At 43.8% G+C, this 11,516-nt stretch overlaps 1 protein-coding gene across 1 annotated transcript in view; it reads left to right on the top strand.

The window, feature by feature from the left end:
- The first annotated feature begins 2,694 nt into the window (after positions 1-2,694).
- LOC119089249 (ankyrin repeat and sterile alpha motif domain-containing protein 1B-like) overlaps positions 2,695-11,516 on the top strand; it is a 189,975-nt gene continuing 181,153 nt past the window's right edge. The window contains exon 1 of the mRNA XM_037211914.1: positions 2,695-3,540. Coding sequence (XP_037067809.1) covers positions 3,407-3,540 — 134 coding nt within the window. The 5' untranslated portion in view covers positions 2,695-3,406. The remainder of the gene's footprint in view (positions 3,541-11,516) is intronic.

Genomic DNA, 11,516 nt, shown 5'->3' with positions numbered 1-11,516 from the left:
GAAAAATTGCCTTTGAATATCAGATGTCAGTAGAGTGCCTGGAATTTGGAACTGATCCTTAGAGTAAATCATTTTTAATGGTTCTTCCCCCCTGGAAGTTGCAAGATTTTGATAAGGATGACTCAGGAGCCCCCAAACACTAACTCATCCATGATTCAATAGTGGCTGATATTTTAGCTTTGCTCATTTGAGTACTGTCTTAGCTGGGGTTTCAATGGCTGCAAAGAGACACCGCAACTTTTATAAAGGAAAACATTTAATTTGGGTGGCTTACAGTTTCAGTCCATTATCATCATGGTGCAACATGGTGGCATGCAGGCAGGCATGGGGGGGGGGAAGGAGCTGAGAGCTCTACATCTTGATTCACAGGCAACAGGAAGTAAACTGTGACACTGGGCATAGCTTGAGCATAGGAGACCTCAAAGCCCATGCCCACAGTGACACACTTCCTCCAACAAGGCCACACCTACCCCAACAAGGTCACACCTGCTAATCGAGCCACTCCCTTTGGGGACCATTTTCTTTCAAAGCACAAGTACTTACAGGCTGTTCTAGGAAAAGTTCATTTTGCTTTGGTGGCAATAATAGCAAAGGGAAACAGGATTTTCCCATGCTATTTTCAAAACCAATTAGTGTCTACTGATTTCTTATTTTATGAACTGTTCTGCTAGTTCCATTATGTCGGAGGTCAAATATCATCTTTTCATTAAAATAGGTTTTAAAATGAAAAGTAGAAACAAAACATCACACTTGTCAAACTCCATGCCCTTTGGGAAACCTACAAGGAGAAGCTACAAATTTACCTAATACCTTGAGCCACTGAAATGAAATCTTAGAGCTACACAAAAACTTTTTATTTTTGTTTTTCATTTCCAAGTGTCTTCTGAGTTTCCCTGTTGGTTACTTAAAGTCTTGCTCTAGAGAGCAGACAGTCCTGGATTTGTCTTGCCTTAATTTCCAGCTGCATGACTTTGAGCTCATCCTTTTTTCTCATATGTACATTAGGGATAAAAGTGGTATCTCTGCCCCCATGGAAAAGCAAAATGCACAGATGATAGTCTCATATTCTACAGAAATCCCGTGAGTGTCGCAATAAAAAGTATAGAGAGCACTTAATACATATGGCTTCTGGCATGTGGTAACTGCTTATCAAATGTCTGTGTAATTTGCTGTGCAGAAGAGGGCTGAAGTTGGGGTCTTGATTAAGCCAGTTCTACAAAATGTTTTTTTATTTGCATTTATTATTTATTTATTTTAAAGATTTCTTTCTTTCTTTCTTCCTTCCTTCCTTCCTTCCTTCCTTCCTTCCTTCCTTCCTTCCTTCCTTCCTTTCTTTCTTTCTTTCTTTCTTTCTTGAGACAAGGTTTCTCTGTGTAGCACTGGCTATCCTAGAACTTACTCTGTAGACCAGGCTGGCCTTGAATTCAGAGATCTACCTGCCTCTGCCTCCTGAGTGTTGGGACTAAAGGCATTCGCCACCACGCCTGGCTTAAAGATTTATTTCTAATTGTGTGTAGGTGTGTGTGTGTGTGTGTGTGTGTGTGTAAACATGTACCGTGGTGTGTAGAGGTCAGAGAACAACTTGATGGAACCAGTTCTCTCCTTTTACTATGAGGATTCCTGAGACTGAACTCAGGTCCTTGCTTGGCATAAGCTATTTCTCTGTGCTAAGCCATGTCACTGGCTCCCGGGTCCAGTTTGTCAGCCAAGGACTCTGCGTGGCATCCTGTCCTTTTCCGGACCTCTGCTTTAGCTCTAAAGCAATATATACTAATAGTACCCAGCTCACTGGGCTGTTGTAAACAAAGCACCTATCACATCCTTTCCCACCATCTGACCACAAGCATTCACAGGAAGTTTCAAAAGAAAATAAGTATGCGTCCTCTACCACAAGCAAGGAAAACATCCAACAAAACCAAGCCAGCCATACACAATGAATTGCTGATGACACATGCAGATCAAAGCAGTTCTGTCATCCATGCCCATTTATATTTTTCCTAGTGTGGATGTGGAGGGATTTTCAATGAGAACCTGTTTGCTGGTGTTTGTAACAAGTCAGCAAATCTCAAAAGCCCAACTAAAATTCAGGCTCATTAAAGACGCTACAAGAAACTGCAAAAGTCGCAAGGCATTCAGTGGTTCAGAAATTAAGATAAAACAAACCTCTTCGATCTGTTCCCGGGGTGAGTATCTCACTCTCACCGGGAGGCAAAGCAAGAGGATGAAATATCCTGGACTGGGACAGAAGCAGCCAAAAAGGCGCCTCTATGAGCATCAGGTTCTCCATCACCTCCTAGTGGGAAGACTTTCCTCCAGGATGGTTCCGGAGTCTGGGCTCCAGGCCGAGAAGGCGCCTCAGCAGCAGCCAGCAGGGTGATCTCCAGTACTCACACAGTTAAACCTCTGCCTAGGAGGAGACGGGAGAAGTGAGCAGAAGGGAGGGAGGGGAGAAGACAGAGGGGGAAGGCGAGAGGAGGGAGAGGGAGCGGAGAGCTGGGCAGGAGGGAGGAGGGCGGCGGGAGCACGGAGGAGGGAGCAGGGAGGGCCGGCCCCGCCCACTGGCACAGAGCTGGCCTCCTCCCGCCCCCGCCCCCGCCCCCGCCCCACGGCGGGCCCCGGGCCGCACCTGCCGCGCGCACACGCCCCCCGCGCGCCGAGCCTCCAAGCCGCCGCCGCCGCCGCCGCCGCCCTCCGCACGCACCCGCTGCGGCTCGCCCGCACAGCCCAGCCTCGGCGCGGGCCGCAGCCACCCCAGCCTCCGCGACCATCATCGCCGCCGCGGAACCGCCAAGCCCGCCCGGCGCGGAACCGAGGCCAGTCCCGGCTGGGCACTCGGGCGGGCGCACGGGCCGCCGCGGTCGCTCGCTCCGCTCCGGCTCCAGCTGCAGCTCCGGGGAGGACGCACTGGGCTCGCTCTTCCACGCTCCGTGTTCTCAGTGCGGAGCATCCTCCCCGGTGCTCGGCATCCTCCTCTCAGCGCCCGAGCATCCTGCTCCGAGCGCAGCGTCCTCTTCACTGAGCAGCCTCCCTAGTGCTTGCTTGGCATCTTCCTCCGAGCTCAGCAGCGTCCTCCTTCCGCTCCTCAGCGGCACCCGGGCCCGGTCCCCACCCGCTCGCACCCCACCCGCGGGAAGGAGGCCTCGGGAATGCAGGGGAGTGGCTGTGGGGGCGCGTCGCCGCTCGGCCAGCCCCTCTGCCCAAACGCGGGCTGCTCCCCATTGTAGAAGCTGTACCGTGTGACAGGAGGACGGCGTGCTGCTCCCGGCGGGCGCGGGGCTGCGGGGATCTCAGCGAGCTGAAGCCCTGGCATCCTTTTAGGGCTTTTAGGGTGGGGCGGGGAGGGCCCTGGCGTTTGGAGAGTGGACCGGAGCAGGGAAAGGACTCTGCAGGGGACTCGTGAGGGACTATGGGGAAGGACCAGGAGCTGCTGGAAGCTGCTCGCACTGGCAATGTGGCTCTGGTGGAGAAACTCCTATCTGGCAGGAAAGGAGGGATCCTGGGTGGTGGATCCGGACCTCTGCCCCTGTCTAATCTGCTAAGGTAAGAACTGGCACCGTGTGTGTGTGTGTGTGTGTGTGTGTGTGTGTGCACCCTCGTTAGCATTGTGATGGGTACATTCTCTCCTCATTGCACCTGGAGGTGTCAGCGATTCATTCTTAAATTAGGCAGGAAAACAAGACCGTGTGTATGTGTGTGTGTGTGTGTGGAGAGGAAGAGCCTCCCAGCTAGACGGATGCTTTAGACTCTTTGAGTAATTTTAAAATAGCTTTCCATCCATGCGTCCTCAGCCAGCTACTTTTCTCTGAGCCGTGGTGCAGAACTTGTACAGGTACTGGTGTTGCTAGAAGAAAATCGGCACGTCCCTTACTGTTTGTATCTGCAGCTGTGGAGCCCACCCGGACTATTTACATGAGAAGCTATTGGGTGCACGCGGTTATCCTGCCAAAGCCACAGCCTTCTTGGATTGCTGCTGCCTGTTCGTCGTGAAGGCATTGGCCCAGGGTTGTGATCCCACAAAACAAAGGCAGCGAACCTTCTGAGGTGTCCGTCAGCCAGGGCAGTGTGTAAATCTTGAGGCAGGTTAGGCAGCCTTAGCAAGACTTTCAGTTACCCTGACTTATCTGAGTGAAACTCAGGATGCAGGAAGCCAAGTCCGGCTTGGGAAAGTGTGTGTGTGGAATAGAGTAGAGGCCTTTTAAGACGAACATGTTGCAGGTAAGACGAATATTGCTCAAAGAATCGTTCTAAGGTGACATTTAAAAAAAATGTCGAGGTCTTTATTCAGCAGACGTAAGTTAGAGATAGCTGGTTCATTTGCATATTTGAGAAACTATTAAAAGTTGAATTGAGCAAATGAAATCACTTAGGAGGAAGGAAGACTGAAGAGCACTCACTAAATGAAATTCAAGGAAAGCTCTTTAGTTCTCAAGTCCTGGTTATTCACTTTGTCCTGTATATTTTTTGGAAGCATCTATCATCATTCATATCTTTACCTTAAAACATCTCTCAGGCAATTCAATGATACTTACAAAATTTTTTTAAAAGCTGAAGTGATTTTCTTGCTTAAAGGTATTTTGTACGACTCTTCATAAAAATAATGAAAAAATGACATTTATTTGTGTGTGTGTGTGTGTGTGTGTGTGTGTGTGTGTGTGTGTACAGCGCATGTCATGTAGCCTGTGCAGAAATCAGAGGACACAACTTGTGAGAGTCTGTTCTCTCCCTCTACCATGTGGATTCAAGAACTGGTACACAGGTTCTTGGGTTTGAGAGCAAGTACTTTTACCCTCTCACCCTTCCTAAGGCTGCGACCCATTAACACAGGTCCTCATGTTGTGGGGACCCCCGGCTATAAAGTTATTTTTGTTGCTACTTCATAACTGTAATTTTGCTACTGTTGCGACCCATAATGTAAACACCTGTGTTTTCTGATGGTCTTAGGTGACCCCTGTGACAGGGTCATTCAACTCCCAAAGGGGTTGTGACTCCCGTGTCAAGAAATTCTGCTCTGAACCCTTGTGCTGATTTTGATAAATGTTGGATACAAACTTTTGCATGAAAATGTGTTATATGCATAGGTGTTCATAGGTTGTGATCAGACAGTTCAGTTAACTACAATACTGGCTATATATTAAAGTGAAATGATCATAATTGAAAAATGGTGGGGTTTAAAGATCCATATACTGTTATGTATACTGGTGGCCGTGGCACTATTGGAATATTTCATTTCAGAACAATTGTTATTTATAGGAGTTTTTTTCCCTCCCAGTGGGCCTTAGAAAAGATGACTATTCTGTGCACCCTCCTTCATTTTTAACCACAAGTAGATGGTATACATATTTTAGACTAGAGTTTTAATATTTACCCCTAGATAATTTATCAAAAAGAAGTTCAGTTAGAGTTTTACGTTATAAGTGAAATAAGTGTATTTGCAAAGGCACCAGTTCATCAGTTATAAAAAATATTCTGGTTGTATGCTAAAACAAGTTCCTCAAAAATTAATATCTCTGGAAAAATAAGAATTTATTACTAATAGGAAGTTTAGTTAATTTCGTTGACACAAATTGAGACAAATGGTATTTCTTGAACACTCATTCTTCAGTTGTGTTATTTTTGAAACAAAAATAGATGGCACATTTTGAGGATAAAACACCAAGTATTTAATGTTATAAACACTTAAGTAGCGAAAGCATGGTCCACGGTGTTCGGCTGGAATGAGTTTTCTTTATTAATGGCTTGTTGGCTGGCCTGGAAAACAAGGCACATTCAGGAGAGAAGTTTAAATGAGGTTATAAAAATCACAAAGAAAAGCAGTACCTTGCAGTGACTTGCAGTTACCTATCTCACACCGAATTAGCAACCAAAACATGCCTTTTAAGAAAATGGAGCTGAGTGGTGGCGCACGACTTTAATCCCAGCACTCGGGAGGCAGAGGCAGGAGGATTTCTGTGAGTTCGAGGTCAGCCTGGTCTACAAAGCACATTCCAGGACAGCCAGGACTGTTAGAGAAACTCTGTCTCCAAAACCCGAAAACCAAAACTCACCACCACCACCACCAAAAAGAAAAGAAAGAAAGAAAATGGGAGTTGAATTGTATTTAGGTGTTCTTTTGCATAAAAGGGAATTTCGAAGACACATTTTATGTGGTTATCACTTTATTTTATTAATGACTGCCAATCAGAAAGTTATAGGGTAATAGGAGGTGTGCTCTTCCCCAGCAAACATAATGGCATGTTGAGATATTTTAATATTTTGGAGTGAATTGTGGAATAGATTAATCAGTCTTTTCTAATTGCTTTATTACGTGTGTAGTGTAAAGTCTTCCTGTTGGTTTATTAGTGTGTAGTGTAAAGTCTTTCTATTGGGTTATTACATGTGTAGTGTAAAGTCTTTCTATTGGGTTATTACGTGTGTAGTGCAGCAGCTGGGTCAGACTGGGGCAAATGCTTGCATGTCTCATCCAGAGTTCAATACTCACTTCACAGAAGAAAGACTAAAGAGACATGGGAAGACTAAGAACTCACCCGAGGTCACTTCATTAGTAACACCAAGGGTTTGAAACTCAAATTTTCTTTGTCGAGTCTTCAGTTATATTCATGAGTTTATTTTGTTTTCAAAGTTTAAGGTGTGTGGTCCATTTAGATAAGACAGGCTGAACTCACAGAGATCCGCCTGCCTCTGCCTCCCGAGTGCTGGGATTAAAGGCGTGCACCACCAACGCCCAGCGCTTAAGGCCTTTTTTACTAGACTGGGAGTAAATTGCCATAGGAAAGTTTTCACTGGGACCAGAATCTTCAAATACAAAAAGGCTCTTAATCCAAGTTCTTACATGGCATAGAAATTTCTTCTGCAAAATCCCTTTCCACTTAGTATTCTCAAGCATTATTAACATTCCCAGTAACTAGCTCCAGCCCCTACCCCGCTTTTGAGGCAAGATCTTGCTATCTTTCTCTGGCTGATCTTGAACTCAGCACTCTCCAGCCTCAGCCTCCTGTGCTTAGACCGCGGGCATGCTCCACTGCACCTGGCGTCTGTTTATTCGATTCCACTTTTTGATAGCCGTGATCATCAAAAAATTCTATTTTTTATTGAACTGAAATCCACTTTGTTGTAGCTCCTAGCAGCTGGTACTAGCTTGGCTGTATGGGTCAATACAAAAGTTGCTGAATTCATTTGCTAAGACAGTTCTGCAGGGACATGCATTTATTTCGCTGTATTGTTTTCTTGTAAATTTGCTCTTTGCTGTTATGTGACGATAGAGCTGAGGTGTTAGAATGCAAATTTTCATAGTTTTTTTTTAACCACCTTTTTTTCCTCCTTTGAATATTCTCAAATTTCAAAATGACCTTTTGAAATATGACTTAGGTAAGAAATGAACAATATGTACCAGGTGTCACTCAGTGTAGAGTAGGGTGGGGACTGATATATTGGTGCATTAAAAACCAACTGATTATGAAAGAGCATTCATAGCTTGAATCTACTTTTATAAAAAAAAACTGCAAAGACTTACAATATACATTAATATGTCTAGATATGGAACACAGAAATGGAGCTAGTATTCACTTTTGAGTGATGGGACAGAGAGTTATTTTTATTTTTTATCTGTGCTTTCATGGATTATGTAATGAAAATAGGTGGCATCTATTAAAATATGATATAATGAAATTATTACCTCTGTATTATTGCTCTAAGACCTTGGCTATAGGTCAAGATTTTCTGAGCCATGAAATTGGTGTTGGCTCATATTATTAATGAAAACGTCCAAGTTTTTTTTTTCTTTTAACAACCTGTGAAGCCATAATTCCCACATGTGGTATTTGTGAAAGTGTTGGTTAAACCTAAGTCATCCTTACTGCATTCCATCTTGTTGTACCCTGTATTTGCAACCTATGCGTGTCCTTTTGACTCTTGAGTCTGCTTATCAGCACGTTAACTTCCCATTCTGCTTTGTCTGTGGATAAACACACTCTACAGCTGGAGCCCCACCCACTGTAAGATAGTCCCAGAGAACCTCTTTGTATCTCCCACAGTTGAAAGGGGCGGCTTTATGCTTGGTATTCTTGCACTGGAGTCACTCCGGCCAGTTGTGCCTCTCCGTGATACCAGTAAAGATATTGTGAAGTATTTCATTTATTGTCTGTCTAAGTTTGTTCCTAGTCTGTTTATGGCACTCCTTTGAGCTATCCCTTTAGTTGTACAACTGTAAATTCCAACAAAATCAGCATACTTAATAGTAGCTTGTTTCTGGGAGTGAGGCCATTGGTGATTCCTAATTTGATGAAAATTCCTTCTTCTTGAATCTAAATCTTGTGGGTCTGGATATCTTAACGCTCACTTGTTTTTCTTTAAATGTTTAAATTATATTATTTATTTATTTACTTATTGTGCATATATGTGCATGGGTGTCTGCATGTGGAGGTCAGAGGACAACTTGAGGGAGTTGCTTCTTTCTTTCTACCAACTAGAGGTGGTTCTCAACCTGTGGGTCATGACCCCTGGGGGGGTGTCCAACAACCCTTTCACAGGGGTTGCATATCGGATATCCTCTATATCAGATATTTACATTACGACCAGTAGCAAAATTACAGTTATGAAGTAGCAATGAAAATAATGTTATGGTTGGGGGTCCCCACACCATGAGGAACTGTTTGAAAGGGTTGCAGCATTAGGAAGGTGGAGAACCCCTGTTGGAGGGGATTGGACTCAGATCATGAGACTTGGTGGCCAGTGCCTTTACCCACCTAACCATATCAAGTGGTCCACACTTGCTCATTTTCAAAACAGCCTAATGTCTCTTGGGATGTTTCTGGAATTTTAATGTGTCTCTTTATTTGTATATCTCCTTTAGCTCGAAAGTGAGTCTCAACAGGGAAGATGGAAGAAAACAGAAGTTAGGAAGAATCAAAAACTTGCCATTGTTGGATATAATAAAGAACTCTTACGGTCTAATAGCGGTTCTCAACCTTCCTAATGCTGCGACCCTTTAATACAGTTCCTCATGGTATGGGGACCCCTAACCATAACATTATTTCCTTGCTACTTTATAAATGTAATTTTGCTACTGCTATGAACTGTAATGTAAAAAAATATCTGATATGCAGGATATCTGCCATATGACCCAGAGGTTGAGAACCACTGGTCTAAAACTATTTACAGATTTATACTGTGCTAGCATAAGATTACATTCATGAACTCTTACAGTCTGTTCTTCAGACTGAGCTGGAAGAGATAATAGCCTTGTATTACTATTGTTACTCTGGAAAAGTAAACACTTCTCTGTCTCATTGCGTTTCTCAACACCCCCTTTCATTCTTAGAGAAATCTCAGCTCACCAGACTCCTCAAATCAGGTCCCCTCCCCCTTTTCTATGCAGCTTATATGCATAAAAGTTTGTTTTCTAAAACTTACCTGTATCATTAAACAGCTGTAAAACCTTTGAAGTATCTTTTTTTTTTAAGACAACTTCATGTTCCAGACAAACGTAATTCTCATGTGTAATGTGTGTGCTAACTTTTCACTGACATTAAGAATTACTTGTATTTTAATATAGCAATAAGAGTTTGCTAGTGCCTTAGATTTACTTAGCTTTCTTTTTTTGAGAATAAAATACGTCAGTTCTCCCTTTCATTTCCTCCCCCAAAGGCCTCCTGGCTGTTCACATTCAGCACCCTTTTGTCATTAGTTGTTGTTATGTTGTTATGTGCATATATATATATATATACACACATATATATATACACACACACACACACACATATACATTCTTAAATATAACATGCTCAGTCGATACAGTGTTACTTGTATGTATGTTTTCATTTAGTATTGGAAAACCAATTGGCGTGCTCTTCCCTGGGGAGGACCATTTCTCCCACTTTTAGTACTCATTAGTTGCCTGTAGTTTTTGTGTGTAGGTTTGAGGCCTTCCCCTTCTACTACTTTGACATGCCTGCTGTTGTCCTACTTGTTGAACTCACGTTTTGGCAGTCACGTTGGTGAGACTCTATAATATACCTAAGTGTATAAATATACATATATAGCTTAAATGAAATTTTCCTCATTTGGGCTGACGATGCTCTCTCCAAGAGTAGAGACCACCTTACAAAACCCCCAACACCAGGGATGGGAAGTCATCTTTTGAACTGTTAGTCAGTATCATCCAAAAGACCCCCAGAACATACAGGCTATTGCTATTGCCCTTGTTGCTCCCCACCCCCAGTCCCACCCCCCACCCCCGGAGGTGGAAGGTTTCTATTGCTGGAGATACCATGCAGTCAGATATAAGGATCCAGAGGCCCCTGAGCTGGAACTGACCAGAATGCTTCCTCCCTGAGGACTTGCTTTTATGGTACCAGAAGGTGCCATGCTACCTCTAAAGGAGGGAAGCAACCAACAGTTCTACACAGCTATGACACCTGTGAATGACCACATTGACCCCAAGAGTGCGGTAGTGGCACACATACCTTGGCCGTAACCAATAACTCTCTGGTCGACTTAAGATCCACTCAATAAGAAGGAAATCATAGCCGGGCGGTGGTGGCGCATGCCTTTTAATCCCAGCACTCAGGAGGCATAGCCAGGAGGATCTCTGTGAGTTCGAGGCCAGCCTGGTCTACAGAACGAGACACAGGAAAGGTGCAAAGCTACACAGAGAAACCCTGTCTCAAAAAACCAAACCAAACCAAACCAAAAAAAAAAAGAAGGAAATCATGCCTGGTACTGGAAAGCTAGCTGACAGACAGCCCAGGGTGAGTGAAGTCATGGATCTTGAATAAGAGCCTCTTATCACCACGTTACTAAACCAGCATAATTCTTTTTTTTTTTTTTTTTTTTTTTTTTTGGTTTTTCGAGACAGCGTTTCTCTGCGTAGCTTTGTGCCCTTCCTGGAGCTCACTTGGTAGCCCAGGCTGGCCTCGAACTCACAGAGATCCGCCTGCCTCTGCCTCCCGAGTGCTGGGATTAAAGGCGTGCGCCACCACCGCCCGACAAACCAGCATAATTCTTAACTATCCTCTAAATATCTTTCCTTTGGGTTTTTTTTTTAACTCTTCAAAGAGTTGGGTGTTAGGTGTAGTGCATTTTATAAATTGTTGTTGAACAAAGATGATCCAGTTCTGAAGATCCCCATGTGAAAAAGGAAATCAGTAAGAAGTGGAAAGAAACAAATCTCTGGTCACCAAAGACTTATCAACCAGTCACTTTATAGTTTCTCAAATTTGGAATTCAGCCCATGAAGCTTTTGGTGATAGGCACAAGGAGGTAAGAGGCAACTAGAGTTAGAAGAAAAAAAAAAAAACCAACCTGTAATTTTCACAACTATTTGGGCAGTTAGGTTTTTCGGAATCTGATATAAGAAACTTGCTTTCAGAGATGCTGCATTTGTTAAGTGGGATAAATCACAAACAGAGCAGTTAAACCTCAAGAAAATGTTATATCTACAAAAATAGTCAAGTTGCGAGTGGGTTATCTATTTTAGATAGTAATGATGTTCGAGGCAGTGATTGCACCATTATGTTCAG

Source organism: Peromyscus leucopus, chromosome 18, assembly GCF_004664715.2.
Source record: "Peromyscus leucopus breed LL Stock chromosome 18, UCI_PerLeu_2.1, whole genome shotgun sequence".
Taxonomy (NCBI): domain Eukaryota; kingdom Metazoa; phylum Chordata; class Mammalia; order Rodentia; family Cricetidae; genus Peromyscus; species Peromyscus leucopus.
Note: the sequence above shows the minus strand (reverse complement) of the source record. Positions and strands in the feature narration are given on the sequence as shown.